General features: G+C 33.5%; 1 protein-coding gene across 3 annotated transcripts in view; it reads right to left on the reverse strand.

The window, feature by feature from the left end:
- Positions 1-14,525, reverse strand: part of LOC126846061 (transcriptional enhancer factor TEF-1) — a 48,977-nt gene extending 34,452 nt beyond the window's left edge. For 2 of the 3 annotated variants that reach the window (XM_050585169.1, XM_050585167.1), the window contains exons 1-2: positions 14,226-14,525; positions 7,250-7,304 (exon numbers count right to left, since the gene is read on the reverse strand). In XM_050585169.1, the coding sequence (XP_050441126.1) occupies positions 7,250-7,268 (19 nt within the window). In that variant the 5' untranslated portion in view covers positions 7,269-7,304; positions 14,226-14,525. The remainder of the gene's footprint in view (positions 1-7,249; positions 7,305-14,225) is intronic. The other variant, XM_050585168.1, reaches the window with a different exon arrangement.
- Positions 14,526-19,158: the final 4,633 nt, after the last annotated feature.

Below are 19,158 nucleotides of genomic sequence, written 5' to 3' on the forward strand. Positions count from 1 at the left end.
ACGGAAAGAGGTTGTTGGATGAAGGGGGGTGTGTATATTATATACCCTTTGACGAGCAAGCGAGACGGGGTACCGTTTTTCCGCATCGTCGGACGGACGGGCAATCCCTTTAGCCTCTCCTGTAGCAGCGGCAGTCTCTCTCCTTTATTCCTGTAAAACGACGTCGGCGACGACAGCGAGGGCGGTACGGCAGACGGTGGCGACGGCGAGGGAATGCGTAGGAAGAGCAGGCCTTTTGTTGTAAAACGTTATCGATCCGCACAAACACGGTATGCTATTAAACGGCTACGATTACATACATTAGATATATACAAACACACGTGTGCATTAATAGTGTACACGCGTCTTGTCTTCTTTCGTCATAATATGTCCGTCACGAGATATTGCGGCGGGGTTCCGTTATGAACACTCGGGACAATACGGGAAAAAAACCCGTTGTGTATAATTAATTATGATCTCCTTATACATTAAACAGATAGTATGTGTTAGAAATTAGATAAATTTTAGCGGTCAAATCGATCGACGCGCGCGTTTGCTCTTTACCGTTCCATTGCGCTCCATATATTACTATGTGCAACAACAGTCAACACTGACTTTCACCTTATCTGCATAAACGATCCGTATAAAATAATATTACAGCGCACACATTACACGTTAGTTAGCTGCAACAATTATTATCATAATAATTTCAGTCACGCAAAACCAATGTCGAGCGCCCTCGACTGTAATATTATAATACACATATGACACGTCATATTATATATGTACCCAGCCGAAAACAACGTTGCTTTATATTATAATAATATATATTATGTCGTACAATAATACGGACTCCGATGGAATAAACAAAAAATATAGTCCTCTTCTCGGTAAAAAATATTATCGTCGCACCACGGTTTACACATAATAAGCGCTCATTAAGAAGATTGTACGATGCGCGCATTATAAACCGATCCGATGATACTACACGTCTTGTGTTTTATTATCGTCGTCGGAAATTGAGGTTAATTCGGGGCAGACCTAATAGTAGCCTCTCTATAGCACACAAAATATTACTACTATTTATCAGAGTGTGCGTCGTATAGGCGGCGGCGTACGAGCAAGCCCATATTATGAGTCATAGGTTGAAAACGGCAGTTTCTTCTCGCAGACTGCGGGTCACGCGATCCGACGTAGCAGCAATAGCGACTTCTTACCCGGTCGTATTTCTCGGCTCGAAGGAGAACAAAAAAAATATATATATATATATAAAAAATCGGATCAAACGACGGCGCTCTTTTGAGATTTAATTGCCGGTTCCAGTCGGGGCTATGTAATTCTTCTTCTCTTCTTCGCGCTTACACACAAAACCGGTCATCAACAACGGCAGCGGCGGCAGGTCAACTCGGTGAAGGGCTGTTGAGGGAATATAAAAAGAAAAAAATACACGAAGTTCCGATTGTATGTACCGACAGTTGCCGGTTTTTTTTAAATTGATTGAAAAAAAAAACAATAGAATCGCCCATAAACACAATTACTGGTGTGCGGTACCCGGTGATAATAACAATTTTATCCTTTTAATAAATCGAGGAGATGCAGTTATAAACGGATTTGCACTTAATGCGAAACGTTTCAATAAACGTGGGAAAAAAAACAAAACGTTCCCTAAAAACTACTCGTAAAAAAAACACGTATCCTTCGCAGATTTTTCTTTATAACCTCATGTTCTTCAAACAATTACCAGCTTCGAAAAATTTGAAAAAAAAACTTAGCCCAAGTTTGGTTACAACATTTTACTTTCGGAACTCAATCACGTCGTAAAATCAACAGCTATAGTTAGCGGGCATGCGTTTTCCTATTGATTTATACTCCTAAAGAACACTTTTAAATGGTACTCTAGGTGAGACTTTCGGGAAACGATAAAAATTATATGTAATTTCTTCAGTAAAATCATAATGCGATAGAAAGAAAAAATAATCGACAACAATAATAATAATTGTTGCCTCGTGACACGTTGGCCGGTCTTATTTAGTATTATTATTGTGACCTGTTGCTCCACCTTTCAACTGGTATTAAAAAAAACCATGTATCTTTGTCAAGAATAATTTTCACGTCCCAAAAACCGTTTACGATTTATGGGCTAAACAAAAAAAAAACGATATTATTATTTCAATATTAGAGAGGGAAAAAAAGGAGAAACGAGTACACACGATTACGCATTACGTTACGTTATATAGAATATATCCATATAAACATACAGAAGAGAGTGTAACGACGATGGCAGAAGAACGGTTATTATATTATAATGTAGTAAGTGTTCGTATAGTAGTCGTGAGGAACAAGAAGAGAGACAGAATAAAAAAAAAACAGCCACCTACGCGCAACAATAAAAATAAAGTTTTCATTTTAACGAGTTTCTTTTTTGTTTGGAAAAAATCGTGACTAAAGTGGGAGCAAAAAAAAAACGGTAGTAGCGACAACACATAATATGCACCATTACCGTAATCTACACACACATACACCCATATATTGTATATATTATTATAAATGAGTACAAACAAAATTATTCTAGAAAATCCACAAACAGCGTTTAACTTGAGCCCTTAGAATTTTAAGTATCAGCGCACGCTGACTTCATCGGCCTAAGTATTACCGGTTAATGAAATTCCATTAAAATGTCAGTGCCCCCTTCTCCCCCTCGCTCACACTCTTTCTCAAAAGCGATTTCTACCGAACGATTATAACGCGTTAAGTAAAAATGCCATCGTTTCTGGGGTCGGTAAACGTTCTGAAAATTATAATGTATTATAACGCTATTATTCTTACCTTTTTCTTTCTTCCTTTAATTTTTTTTATACTTACATCCCATCCGTTTTTATTTATTCCAATGCGGAAATATCACCTCGAAGATTTATAACGCAATTAAAAACGGAAAATCGTGACTACCGCTCGGGTGACCCCAAACACCGCGGCGAGTATTCTTCAATCTATATATACATACAACAATAACAGAGAGGCGAGTAAACAATTACCGTAGAAAAAAAACTGCGATTTTGTCGTCCGGAAAACGCAGCGTTCCTTTCATCTGGGTTTATTTTTTTTTTAACCATACCTACTGCTACTGTTGTGCACCCGTCCACCAAGTTCATCGGTTTCCAAGGAGAGAAAGAGATTATCCGTATATAGGCTGTCGATGCTCAGACTAAAGAGTTTTACAGATCGTTAAGCCCGAGTGGCGATAGTAAACAATACCGAGGAAAGAAAAAAAATGAAAGGAGGGGAGGGGAAAATGACAAATAATGAAAAGTCAAAAAAACCAAATAAATTTTAAAAAAATGATAACGACTTAAACGGTCTCGCGGATTTGTATATACGAGCGGGTTTTTTTAAGGCAACCGACCGAAACGGGACGCCCGTTGTTCGTCGCGAATTACAATAATCAAATAAACCGAATAAAACCACCGCTATTGAATTAAAGCTAATTACACAGTGGCCAGAACCGAAAATTGCATCCAGTCATTATAGATCCGATTTTTTTGCCCGTTGATAATTTTTACGGATTTAAATCGAACGACATTAGAGACACTTGCCTGCTGCTGCTCCACGGCTCCTCTACAAATCTCCCTACTAACAACGTGACTATCGATTTTATCATCAATCACGTCGGCGGCCCGGAGACAACGTCGTTTAATGAGCAAAACGATTGCTGTGCAGAGGCCCAACGGATATGATAATATGTACACACTATACACCGTTCTTAGCTACGAAAGAAAAAATACATTTTAAACTATCTCGGAATAACTTCGGCGCAAACTTCAAATTGAGTTTTGAAAACTTTTTATCCGTCCGTCCGCCTCCGCCTACGACTTATTATAACAAGTTTTTAACAATCCATTAAATACAAACACGCACACTTTATTTTTTTTTTCTATTAGTTTTTAGTTGAGAAATTGATTTGTACGCGTAAGTTAAAATAATTGTAATTTGTTTTCTGTCGTGGTCAGTTAAGACATATTAAACGAAAACTCGATTAGAAATTTGTTAATTTGCAGAAAAAAAATTAAGGAACGAGTTTAATGTTGTAACGGAAAAAAATTGCGACTAAAAGATTAATTATTGCAATAATAACGCGCGCGCACATAAGAATATCAAGCAGGGAGAGTTGACCGTTTGGTATCAATTATAAAAAAAAAATATAAATAAATTTAATTAGTGTCACAAGTTGGACGTACTTTTATATTTGATATAAAATATCGTGTTTTATTTTTTTTATTGCCGACAGTTTTTTACACCATTACCTCCTAGTACCGTGAACAGCGAACCCAAGTTACCAAAGAATTAGGAGTATATTGTAAAACGAAAAATAACACCAAACGTCATCATTATGTTATTATTTTGTTAATTCCCGGCATGTCCTGCGACAAATTCTGTAGTCACGTTGTATTACTATCGTTTGTTATTTATTATTGACAACACACAATATTATTTCGCTCCCTGGACAAATTTAAGTACACTCCTCACATTCGTCGCGCATATATAGTCACCGCGTGTATGATGTTGCTCGGAAGTTGTTAAACAAATCACCAAGTTCATTGTCTTCGTGTTTCCCTTTGTCTTTTTGTACCTATTTTTATTATTATTATTATTATTGTAATAGTCAGACCCCGCCCAACTGCGCGGCGACCGACGATAGAAGTGAAAACAATAATCCTAAAGTGTATATAACTACAGTGTATATTATGTTCATTAACCTCTATATTGTGTGAAGTTCATTCATCAGAAGGTATCAGTTCAATTAAGTTTTTTTTCCTTCAATATTTGGGTAGTAAAGGAAAAACATACAGAGGACGAGTTGTATGGCAAAATTATTTTTAAAAATGTTAAATATTCATATAAAAGACAAACGCGTGGGAACAATATAATCGTAAATGTCAGAACACAAGGTCAAAAGTCCTTAAATTTTCATCAGATAACCAAGTAAACCCTATGTCGACAATTAGTGGGTTTTCGTCGAAATGAAACTATTATGAAATTAGAAAACAATATCTATTTCATCGATAAAAACCAATAAAATCTAAAGACCACGGTCTCGGCGATAACAGATCTGATCTATTAGTCCTAGCGTTGATAAACATTCTTTATAAGATATGACAATGTTAAACAATTATTACTGTTAAAACTGCTATATTTATAAAAACTTGCTCCGCCAGCTGTGTATAGTGTATTGATTACATCGAAAAAATATTACAAACGACCACCAATCCGTAAAATTGTCTCGAAGAGTGATTATTATCTCATTAATAAATTAATGTTAAACAATCGGTATCCGATGGTAACTGCGATGTCCAAAGACTGGCGGAGAGATCAATAGTTCCAAAGCGCATTCGCTGTTCCTCGATTGTCTGCTAAAAGGCTGCGTGACTGTTATTATGTAAGGTGTATTAATTATATGTATCCTTCTATTATAGCCGGATACCTTTTGTAACTCGGAGAAATCTCGGATCCAACGCTTGTTTCGTTCGTAAGCTGTAGTGTTTATTTTGATATTGCCGTATTGCATATTATTACCATTAAACTATTGCTCTGTTTATTGCAACGGTTCAATTTACCCGACTATCAAAGGTTAATACGATGAACAAGTATTAGTGAACGTATAGGATAACACAGATAAGACCTCAGCCGATAGGTGAAACATTAACATGTTTTTCTGTATAATAATATTTTATTAAGCTTAACAATTTTAAACCTTAATTATTCCATTCGAAGCGTTTAGCCGACCCGACATCTACGACTCATAATCATATTATTACTATTATATTATTGTACGGCAGTACGAACTCACCGGTTGACGCAATTAAACTGATAAGGAAAATCATATCACACACACTGCATTAATTAAACGCTATCGAACACAGGTTTATAGTAAATATTTTTTAAAAAATAACAATACAGTACACGAGTGCAATGTAGTAGCCGGTGATGTAGTCTGGCTGATTAACCTCTCTCACAGTTTTTCAGAAGGTGTCGTGACCGACGTCATTGGTATTACAATAATTGTTTTCCCACTGATATTTTGTAAAAATTATCGACCGGTCAGCGAATCAAGCAAACAATCGTGTGTGTATATATAGACAAACGGTGTGATCATTTAATTTATAATACATGCGACGTGCACCGCGTTTAAATTCTATAAGCATCACATTCACGTGACATCGTGTATTTACATACTATATAAATATCAATCTTGACCGACGATTACCTATTTTTTTTTATTATTCATTTTAGTAATTAACACAAATCACATTTGTGTATGATTTCATGTTTGCCTTGTTCGAGTAATGGCTAATGCAAATATATTGGCGACAACGTGAATATTCGAGTGACCATCGTTTATGTAAAACCGTAAACAATTCCATTGTGGACACCTTCAAACGTTATTAATTCTACACGACAGCTCATCACACATAATCTCTATAGCATTTTAATATTAACCTCTCGCTGCATAATGATAAAAAGAACAATATCGAGTGTTTTTTATTTATTTTTTTACAACAAAAACCAATTATTAATGTATGTTTATGCTGAAAGGGGTGATAACTGCGTTAGTACTTCACGAGGGAAGCGATTGTTGTAGGCGGCTGCAAAATTTATTCCACTCAATTGATCGATGAACGATATGAAACTGAAGGGTGAAAAAGCATATACCCAAAGGAAGGATTAAGGTTCCTGAGTGATAAAAAAAAGACTGACAATACAAAATAAAGCATTTGAGCTGTTTGCACACAAAGCCGAGAAAGTATAGGGTTAACGCAGTAATTTTGTTTGAATGTCGTAAGTCTGGTTTTCACGTACACTTTACACTTTGTCAAAATTTGAAAGTTATTCAGTTTATTAATGTTGACAGATTTTTTGAAATACCCTTACAAAAACAAAAAACAAGAATAATAAAAAATCCGTCGACCGCTCTAATAGAAACTAGAAAGAAAAAAATTATCTAAGTTTTTATTTTCTTAGTGAATTTTTGAAATTAAAAAATAATAATATATTATTACTATTACTATGTATTGCTTTTTAATTTGTTATATTCCTACAAGTCAGTAGACGCTGCTAAATCAATAGAATCAATAGTAGAGGCTGTCTTCCTCTTACATCTGCTAACACCAGTGGAAACGAACTAATCATAATGAATCGTTTTGTTTATAAGGGAATTGTCGGTACTTTAATGGATACATGACTTCTTTGTTAATTATAATAGAAAATTGTAGCTCACCTTCAGTAACTCCCATCATATGGTAAGGAGCAATTTTAACGAACGATCGTGGGACCTGAAAAAGGAAAAAAACATATAAAAAAAAATAACCAATCGCCGCGTTAAATAAATTATTGTCATTTTTATAATTATTTAGGATTTTGGCACGATGCTACCAATTATTGGGTGGGGACCTACCGCGATGACTCAGTGCGCAATGAGTGAGTGTATTTGTGTGTCATGCAGAACTCGTTTTGCCTTGGGTGGTATACATACACCTGATCATTAATTATGTTTGTTTTTAACTATTATTAAAAAGCGGGAAGGGCAACGGGACGTTCCCCGATCAAACGTTTACAGGAAAACGCAGATTTTGGTAGACGGAGTTAGCGAGGGCACACGAAAAAAAAACCGGCGTCGGTTTAATTATGTTGGCAAAGTACCACGAAAATATATATTATTAGTACAAGCGATTTGGATCTTAGCGAACACACAACTGCAAAACAATATATAGTCATCGCGTTGTAAGACTTAAGACATGGGCAAATCGTCCGACTAGGCTGTCGTTTCCCAAAGAGTGGTAACTAAAAAAATAATTGTTTTTTTTTTTTTAAAGTAAATATTAAACAATATTATCAACTATTAAAAGAGTCACACCTAATAGGTAATATATAAGTAAAAAATACAGTTTAGCCAAGCTGTCCGCCCACGTCCCTCCCTTCAAAATTTATGTATTTTGAAACGTGAAACTGCAAACAGATTGGCAGTGATTTTATGACCGTAATATTTTCAGTTTCTCAAACTGTAATCGATAATATTTGTTTTCACTCGAATGAACAAGTTCCGATAATTTACACATTACTAAGAAATTTAAATCATAGTTAAAAAGAACACGTACAACTTCTTAATTATTACCATATTTATTCGCGCTATTAAGAAATCCCCAACCAAACAATTAATTTCCTTTCTAAACTATGAATTAATTATATAAAAAGCATTTTCCGACTTGCAACTGCCTCGTGTCAAAATAATGCCAACGACTCCCATTGTTTTTATTAATTAAATTTATTATAATGTTTTTTACAACTAGGAAGTGAAAATTTACAAGAAAAACTCCTTAGACCAAAGACGGGTAGCAGAAAACATTATAAAAAAAACGGAGTTCACCCGATTAAGTGCTTAAGCAGCCAGAAATAATACCAAGTTACTGTTATATATTATATCGAAACGTATTTCGACACATTGAGAGTACACTGCAAATCAACACAACAATAAACGTGCGTGCGTTTTATATAATAATATTAATATGTTATATTATTATTGTTGTTGTTGTTGTTACGAGAAACGATTAAAAAGATAATAAAATCGGATAACAGTGAAAGGTCTTCTTCTAGTTGTTTGAAAAATGATTATTTAAACAACGGCGGTGGCAGTTTTATCACAGAGAGTGTCATCATGACGAAATAATCTTCTGAGCTGGCGGTAAAGATGATAATTATTATATTTAATACATAATATACAATAATATTATTTTACCGAGAAGAAAAGTGTGTGTGTGTGTGTGTGTATTTGCGGGGTCGGTTCGCGTTGGCCACCTGTTTGCTGTTATAACCGTGCGTACTTTTTTTTTACTATTACTTCTAGTACTTTTACCGACTATTGTTGCACAAACGCGCTTACAGAACCTCGTAGTCATCGTCGTCCAGGGTAGGTTGTTAATTTTAAGCCCGTCGCAATGAATCTCTCGCACAGACACACATACAAAGTTGACCGAAGGAGTGCAGCAAGCGGGATAAATTTCATCGTTAAGCGTTTGCTGCCATTCGACAAACGACTGTGGAAGGGATACAGTCGTTTAAACATAATAATATAAATTATGTAATTTTTTTAGGGGGGTTAAAAAAAAAGACTTCGTGTTTTGTCATCCGCGAAAGAGATACCATCTCGTCTCGGATAGTGGACTCTACAACGGATTTTTGCAAACGATAATTTTACGAATCGATTTGTTTTTATCGATTTTAGTCGTCACAAGATCAAAGGCTTTGCGCGACACCAGTGCCGCGGACGGGGGGGGGGAGAGAGAGGACGAAGAGTTTTCCGATAATTAAATATTCGAGACCAGCCTGAGTATAAACGGCGTTAGAGCGCATAAGTACACGCATAATACGTACGTAATAAAATTTTATGACTAATGGCCTAAACCCCGGGGCTTAACGCGTACGAGTGTATATTATATTTGAATGAAAAAGCAATTTAAAATTATTATTATTATCCCCTCGAGGATAATACTTTGAACGTTAGCGATCGAGCATTTATTTATTTTTGACCTTATTTCATGTTGTAAGGCCTAAGGTGCGCGTTGATACCCATTTTCACGTCACCGCCGTATATTCCTGCAGTCCATATCTCGATTATCAGAAAATAAAAACGTCTGTGTTTATCTGCCAACGAAAAACCACATTTGAAGAATACGATTTATTTGTTCAGTAGCAACAAATGCGTTTATAATGAAAAGCTGAAAATCTACGACGCGGAAGTAAACAATGTATCAAACCTATAATAATATCGTGTTGTTCAAAATATGTGTCAAAAATACTATGAGTAAATCTGTAAAATTAAAGTTGTGATATTTCACAAATCCTTACTGATACTACCACATCCAATCAAATTTTTACAGTACCGTGTAAAAGGTTTGAAAAGCAAGTGCCCGATCGATTGCAAACAATACCGTTCAATACACTATAAATCAAAACACCAAATGATAATAAATATACATATATGCTTTAAAATCGCCGACGGTAGTTTACTTTGAAAATTTTATTAAACTCTACTGCTTCAATAGTTTTACTAAGTAAAGAAAATGCAAAATAAATATTAAGCAATAACGCTGGCACATAAGTAACTAGTACAATAAAGAAGAAAATAAAAAAAATTAGCTTTTAATCATACATGTCGTGACTTTTATTGTATTGAAACTTATTTGACTTCGTTTTTAAAATTGGTTCACGAAACCTTACATTATTAATAATTGTAGATATTCGAAATAATAAAACATGTGTTGTTTGTATTGTATATAAGAATTCTATATTGTTTAATAGTATATATGTATATTTAAAGGCCAATAAGAACACATCGAACACGATTTCGTTTGAGCATACAAATATTATATACTTAGTTTCGTTTTCTTCCGGTGTTAAAAAGATTGTAATCTCTGAACGGACCAGATAGAACTAGAAACTTAACGAATAAGCCCTCAATCTTTTCTAGTCTAAATATTTATTTCTAGGCTAAAAAACAAAGCTTTTTTTTTTTGTTTAAGCTCATAAAATGTTTGGTATATACCCAAAAAAACTTAACTGGAACGAGCTTTTTGAAAAAAAGTTTTTTTTTATTACACATTTGCTGGATATTTTCTAAAAAGTAATGGATAGCGTGCGACAAATCGACCATACACTGTAATAATTGTGTTTTTCTAGAAATTTAATTATTATGATATTGAACCTAATACACCGTCCGAGTGTTACTTTCGTACTTAATATCGTTTTAATGCCGAACAGGTAGTTATCTACCCGTATCGCTATTTATGACGTCATTCAGCGCGCACATACAAGATAACCTAACCGGCGTCTCACCGCTTCTTTTTTTGCGCGTACCGAGCTTATAAAAGCTAATTATTAATTGTAGTTACAAAAAACGATGCCTAATCGCTATGGTTTCTCGGTATAAAAAAACACAAGCTAGTTACGTTCGGAATCATTTTCATACCTAGTTGTTTAATTTTTTGTGTAGAGTGCGGCGCATGCAAACTTAAGCATTTTGAAATCGTGCAAAACGCCACGTACGGTGTTAATTGGGTTATCGGGGTCACCGGCAGATGTTTAAGAGAACACACAATGTCGTTATAATTATTATTATTATTATTATTACACTGCAAATTATATCGGCGTGTCTATTTTTCGTATAACCTTCTTTTTTTTTTTTTTGCGACCTTTTCTAAATTTGTAGCATTTTTTTCGTCAAATAAATGACAATTTATTAAAATGGTGGCTTATTATTGAAAATATTATACCCACTAAAACGCGGTTAATCAACCAACATACAGATTAACAGTACATGTATCTAGGACTATTGTCTTTTCCTTTTGTTTTTAAACTATTATACCGATATAAGTAGTCGTCAAAACGCCAACGTTTCTGTCCGGTCGTGCATGTCAAAGGAACGATAACTAAAACGATAATACCGACCTCGTAAAATCACACCAATACGTTTTTTGTAATTTTGTTGGTCTTTGTTAGCGACCCACCGACAAATGATTTATACTAAAATATTTTTGAAACAAATAAATACCAAATAAAATATATACTATTAAATATTTACATCTAAATATATCTTTGTAGTAAAAAGTCATCATTTGATCCAAAAAACACTAACAAACAAGTGTTTAATAAATGGAAGAAATTTTGTTTAAAAATTCTTTTAACATTAGGTACAATGAGATAACGAGACACACGTCAGTAGTAAAATATGCATTAATTAAGAAGTGAACGCCACAATATTATTTAAATGAAGTATCTATTAAGATAATCTAGCGCGAGACGACAACTTTACACCGATTACTGGACACCAAGAAAAACTACAATCAATAGTTTTATAAAATCAAAATCAATTTTTAAAAACGCATTCTTTTTTTCGTTGTCAGATTGTCGAGGAGTTCAATATTGGAGAAATAAACATGATTCATCATTATAAAATGTTAAGTAGCTAATATCAAACTTCCTACAAGTGTTTTCAATAATTCTATTAGGATTGTTCAAATGGAAATGTATTAATTTTTGGGCTTTTCGGTAGGTACTAAAATAATTTATTGCGTGACAAATTTAAGTCAAACGATGTGAAATTATATGTAAATGGAAACGACGAGGTGTAAGTGTGTACATTGGTTAAGGTTATCCGCCTCAAGGGATTTGTGCCGCAAGGGACGAGCGGTGGCGCGAAACCGACCCTAAGTTTGCGTTGTATTTTCTATTAGCAGACTTAACAACATAAACCACTTGCCACACGTTTACATCTGTAGTTAGTAATCATTATCAACGTTATTATATTACTGTTGCTAGATGATCTCGCGTACGACAGAAGATTTTTTTTTAAATATGGATACATTTTATGAAGACACGTGTAGCATTAATTAATAAGTGTAGCTTTGCTAAAGAAAGACCCGTCTACGATTATCACACGCTTTAAAATTATTTATTTATTAAAAACAAAATAATTAATATTACCATACTCACACTTTATTGAATTTAACATAATTTTATAATCATCTACTTTGCCAAAAAATGAAGTTAAGCAAATAGGAAATTCAACTTTAAGGGTTGTTTTTTTACTAAAATCATAAAGCACACAAACAATTTAACTACGATCATTGATATGTTTTCAAACCGTTAATATACTAAAAACCGGTAAGTTACACAAAAAGTAAGAAAAATTATAACAACTACAAAAATAATTAACATTTTCTTTAGTCATAAAAACGTAAGTAACTAAAAGTGAGTCGCTACCCAAAAAACTTTAACGTTAAGGCAAATCAAAAAAAAAAAAAATGTGTTATGTAAGAGAGCGTAGTGGTAGGAGGTTTTCTCTTTGATTCTTAAATTACAATATCGTTTACCAAAAATGATCAAATTTTAGACATTAGCCGCTTTTCCGTGTAGACCAGAAGTCCAACAGGAGTGTAGGAAATAAATTATAAATACAGAAGCTATATTTGTACCGATATTTTTGTTTAATTACGTATTATTATTATCTACCGTGAGCTTAGTGAACGGATTATCATTACTAGTATTTTCAAAATGAATGTTTTCATTAGCGTTACCTACTTTCGACCGTACAAATAAAATCATCATAACAAAATGTCTATTTACCGAGTTTTGAGTATTTAATGTAAAATTGGTCAAAGTGATTACCGAAGGGAATCCGTGTCCTCGCGATTATTAATAATAATAATAATATATTATTATTATTCAACATCAACCATTGTACTGGTATACGTACTGTACTAATATTATATCTCGACAAAACACTGTAGGCCGTTAGGTCGTTAACGACGTTGGGTGGTTTTTGGGCAAACCGTTTAAAAACCACTTAACGACGGCCAAATAAAGCGGTGTTCATTATTATTATTATTATTATTGCCATTACCGGATTACCCTACAGTTATACACACGACCAAAACTGAAAATAAACTACACGGGTGCCTCCTAGTGGATTGATTACGTCAAAAACCGAATACCGTATGCCGACATTATTATTATTATTATTACTAATTAAATTAACCCACTCGATTTGTACGTCGAGTTAAGCCAAAATAGACGAGTCGATCGAGAACGGTTTATGTGAAAATTAAACGCTGGAAAATCTATCGATGGACAATGCATTTGCGTTTTGGCTTTCAAATGAAATCGTGTGTTAATAGGTTATATTAGAGACTACATTAGAGGATACTAATCCCAGTGTTTCGTTAGTAATACATTAAAAGCACAAAGAAGAGCACGCGCGCTTTCGGAACTCGGCTAGTCAAAAAAAAAAAAAAAAACCATAACAAAACAAACAATAAACCGACGGCGACCGTTACAACAAGCCACCGAACAACGACCCCGACGGCTTTTGCGGACAACACTGTTCTTGCATAAATTAAGGGTGTTAAAACCGTACTCCTCGATCGTCCGACGGAAGTAGTAATTAGTATCGACAAGAAAAATTAACATAAATAACGGCTGCGACACGATGACGCAAAAGGCGGGCGGCGAGATGATAAGACAGAACCGGAAAGCGATTTAAAAAAAAAAAACAAATTCAAACGCCGGAGTGACCGTTATTATTTGGGACCCGTCGCGGATTGATAAGCTAAGTAGAATACTGTTATTATTATATTTCAAACGCGCCACCGCCGCCGTTATTACTGCGGATTATAATAGATTTTATTATATCGTTCACTTACCCCGTTCTTATGGAAACGTTGTGGTAGTCTCGGTCGTCGTCGTCGTTATATAATTTTATTATCAATATTAAAATATAATATTGTATTTAATTATAACGCACCGTCGATTTTTAGATTTATTATTATTATTTTACCACAATACTACTACTGGTCGGCGGGCAGCTGTCGTCGTCGTCGTCGGTGCGGTGCGGACGTCCACAATATAATTCACGCACACACGCAGTCGCTGTATTCAACTGGTTACTGGTTACAAACACACGAAGCCGCGCTCTGTTTGTGGAATGCCAGGAATGGCGAAAAGAATCCGGACAACGTACCGGAGCGGCGGCGCGCGCATTGCGTGACGCACACAAACTCCAGTGGTGGTGGCGGCGGCGGCGGTGGTGCAGCGTGACGGCCGCGGTGGGGGAAACGGTGAGTCGGCGGGGGAGGGCGCGTCGGTCGGGATACGGCGGAGGAGGAAGCGGCGGCGGCGGCGAGTCCAACGGTCACCGTGTTTGTTTCCCCTCGCCCTTCCCCGGTCGTCAACCCGCCCGCCAACCGACCGACCGACCGACCGGTATTATAATATTCTACTACTACTGCAAACGGCCACGCCACGACGACAGTGTTTACCGACAGCCGGCGAAAATAATACCGTACGCTGTGCACGCACTGCACGCGCCCCGCAGGACAATAAGCGTGGTTTTCAACTGCAGCTGCAGCTGTTCTTGCACGCACCCCTCTACAACTGCCGCCGTCAAAGCTTGCCGTTCGAATACCAACGACGAACAAAAAATCTAAAAAACAAGGCATAGGGTAAAAAAGTACCTTCGCAACTGCACATATAGAAGTTAAAAATTTCATTTTGCGTACTGTATAGGCAATTTTTGTCAAAATGCTTGATTTTGAAGCTAAAAATAATTATGTATACTTATTAGTATCACGATTTTTTATCGGTAATTAATTATTTTGTCGGACCATTACAACGTTCTTGGCAGCATTTTAAACTATTTTTCTAAACTAGAGACAAATTTTTGTCTCTAAAATGACATCTTTTTTCAGTATATTCATTATTCAACTTGATACTTGATTTTTTCTTTCAAAACCGCGATAGTTTGTTTTCTACGAAATATTTAAAAAAATAAACTGTTAGTATTTTAAATGTTGTTTTCTTTTGAATATCATTTTAAGTGTTTCAGCTCTAAAACTATTGTGGTCCGAGTAAAACGAGATCTGCGTAAGCAGTCATGTATTTATGCTAAAATCCTGGGAGTCTACTGTCGAATTAACAAACGAGAATCAATATAGAGTACAATAAAGGAGAGACAGAAAATTGTGTAATTTTAATAACTAAAGAAAAAATAAAGGAAAAAACTGGAAGAGGGCGACGTAGATCAAGATTATAAATTAATTAATGACCATTTATAAATTGCTTAATTAAACAGATTATAAAATAACTAGGTACTTATAAACGTGATCAGTAATTTAAACCAATTATATTATGATATTGTAAAAAGAAAACGAAGCAGATAATATTTATTCTATCATTATGCAGGTTTTTTTTATAATTAAAGACGAGTAGTATCATAGGTAGGTATCACAATTGATGGCCAAAACAAGAAAAATGTAAAAAGTGGATTTTTAGCGTTTGAATGATGTGATGATTGTAATTTGTAACTTCTGTTGTCAAAAAGACTGATCGCTAATTTGATAATTACATTAAAATTCATTTTTTAATACTTAATTTTACCTTTTATTGTTTATGAATAGTCAAAATTTGAATTTCCGGGGAAGTTTCATTAAAAGGTGGTGATTTTTTAAACTTCTGCCATGAAAACTTGTTGTTTTGAAGGCTACGACTACTACTTTTTAAGGCGTTCGATATAGGCAATTTTTCGGAACGTTTTTTAGAGCTAAAATTATATTGTATATTTTTAATAACCTAATCATTCGAATTCTTTATTGGTATTTTATTTATTTGTTATCAGTCTTTCGCAAGTACAGCTTTAACCAGAAATTAGATTGAAAATGATTCTGTTGATTTTCTTAAAGAAGAAACCTAACCTAACCTAACCTATGGGTGGATACTTGATAATAACAATATATATATATATATATATATATATATATATATATATATATATATATACTTATGTATTTGATCATTAATTAAAAATTATACTTAAAATTATGATATACTTAATAATTGCTATAAAATACGCTTTTCCACATTAACCGTGAGAAAAAGATCCGTTTGAATTTTAAATTGAGTAACGACCCAAGAAAAAAGTCTGTCATGAGCGTAATGCCCAATTATTTTTTTAACCTATAATAATAAGCTATGTGTAATTAAACTATCAATAAAATACGAGTAGTACCTAATTGAAATGTAAGCAAGTGTAATTGCCAATAAAGTAATAAGTAACGAGATCGGAATGTTTACTAGGGCACCCGCAGGAGAAAATTCCACCCGTGCCAAAGTGAAATAGTGTTTATTGGCTTATTATAGCATTGATAAAAAGACAATTATTTTGAAGTACTTTTATTATCTAAATGATACTTTTCACGACTTCGTCATAAGTATGAATTGCCTAATTAACGCAAATTAACTGGATTGCACATATTAAAATTTATCGTGCGTTTTTATTCAGTCATTAATTTATTAAGATATAATTTACAAATAAAACGTGATTTTCTTTAAATTATACCCATAATAATAAATTATTTCTACAAAATTCTTATTAAAACCCGATAATAAAGTTAAAGTCAATTTTTGTTTCATATTTAATTTTTACATCATTTTATTATTAATTTATATAACTATTTATGTATTTAAAATAAAAAATTGAGTTTTGTGATTAATTTTTTAGTCGTTACTTTTTTTGACGGATATGGTAAAGAAGTGTGGGCACTACTAACAACACTACTACCACATCTAACAAGCACTTGTCGCTTCCTTGATTTCTTGGTAGCCTAAACTGTCTCTTCACCTAGTCTCAATGTTAATTCAAATAATGGTAATTATGATTATGGTTTATTATAATAATAATTTTATCATTTTTTTTTTTAAATGATGAAAATGTGATTAATATTAATATACTCGATGGTAACAAATTGGATATGAGTTCGTAACGTGCAATGTGTTTTAATATAATACAAATATACTTGTGGTAGGATGCATAAACGTTTTTTAAAGGTATAATGAATCGATAGCTGATGTTTAAACTCTAGTGGTACTTTAAACACAGTTTAACTATTAATTCCCCCCCCTGTAAACCCGTCGTTAATATTTTAAATACTTTCATAAGAATTAAAAAAGAACAATTTTAAAGACTTGTGCAAAAGCTAAGTGTGATATTTTTATTTTAATACATCAAAGAATCAAATTTAAAAATCAATGTTTTTATGTTACTTTGTGTAGAAAAAAATTAAACGCTAATTATATATTTATATATAATTTTTCCGCAGTTTTACTCAAACAATATGCGACATAAATAATTAAATTAATTTTATTAGAGTTCCTTCGATAATTTAAAATTAAAAAACAATTATAGTACCCTTACAAAACACTCGAGTAGGTATACGAATATTTTTTAACTTAAAATGCAAATTTTAAGATTTTTCAAGTTATGCAACATCTTGTTTAATTTTCATAATTGCGTAAGAGTATTTTAATACAGTAAAATTTAGTGATGTCGTCGTGTTGGTTTTAGGATGTTTTTCAATTTACACTTCTGGTCCTGGGCCAAAATTCATCGTTCCCTGGACATTGATCTCTGTTAAACGCACATAAGCTAACACACACACAATGCACTGAGCGCACACACATGTGTATAATACTTGTATACAGTTTTTTTTTTAAAAGACTCTAATTAGATCTGGCTTTTGTCCAAAACAAGTTACGTCTAGATGTTGTGTACACGATAGAGATGATTCACTTCTTACATCAATAACAATAATAACAATTAATAAAAAAAACAAAACTTTATTTTTAAAATTAATTTTTTTTATGTGTAGGTTTACAACTAGTAAAATTAGGCTTTATTTAAAGTTGCAGATAGACACAATTATTGTGCATAGTAGGAAATTTAAAATTTGAAGTCGACTTTCGCGAATATGTGCACTAACAAATAATTATTAAATATAAAAAATAGGCCTTTTTTACTAGACATTTGGTTATTTACATTACCTAAAATTAATTGCTTCCATATATTTTTGGAAATAACACAATATTCATAAATATATTGAATATATTTTAAAATAACGACAGTGATCACTTTTTTGAAAAGCTTTAGCATTTTTAAAACTTTTGTCGTACTAGCCATTTTAAGAAACTATAATGATTAAATGAAGGGTGTTTTAGTTTACAATTAAGACATTAAATTGTCTCTGTCAGATTTGTCAAAAATTAGCTTTGACCTTTAAAAACGATTGCGGCAAGCTACAACTGATATAAAATTGAGGGTTACCGTACGAAATCATACACCATTAGATTTTTTTGATGAAATTATTTCGATTTGTTTTCAAGTACTTAGCAAAAAGGGTTAATTATTTTTTTTTCCAAATAGCTCTTACTATTTTAGTCGATAAGTTTAAATTATTATTTTTAAAAAAATACATAAGAGGAAGTCACGATATAACAGAAGCGGGTAGGCGTAGATGTAAAATAATTATCGATAGAAGTAAATTTGCAATCTTTAGGGAATAAAATATACTTAAGTGTGAGTGTCATTATGTAGCACTTATCATTGAAACAAAAATTATGTGTACACAATAATTGGAAGCAATAGATAAGCGCCATCTGGTTGGTAAAGTAAACTTAGACTATAACTGATGCGTTAAAAATACTACACTATTTTTGCTGGTGTCTTTTAATTATTAAATAATATAACCTTGTAAGTAATGTAATTGTAATAAAACCCTGTCTGGTAATCAATTTGATTAATAAACC

This window comes from Adelges cooleyi, unplaced genomic scaffold (assembly GCF_023614345.1).
Source record: "Adelges cooleyi isolate 19-005CV unplaced genomic scaffold, UGA_ACOO_1.1 ACOO_flye_CR_arks_rails_tigmint_CR_PRNA_9, whole genome shotgun sequence".
In the NCBI taxonomy this organism is placed as follows: domain Eukaryota; kingdom Metazoa; phylum Arthropoda; class Insecta; order Hemiptera; family Adelgidae; genus Adelges; species Adelges cooleyi.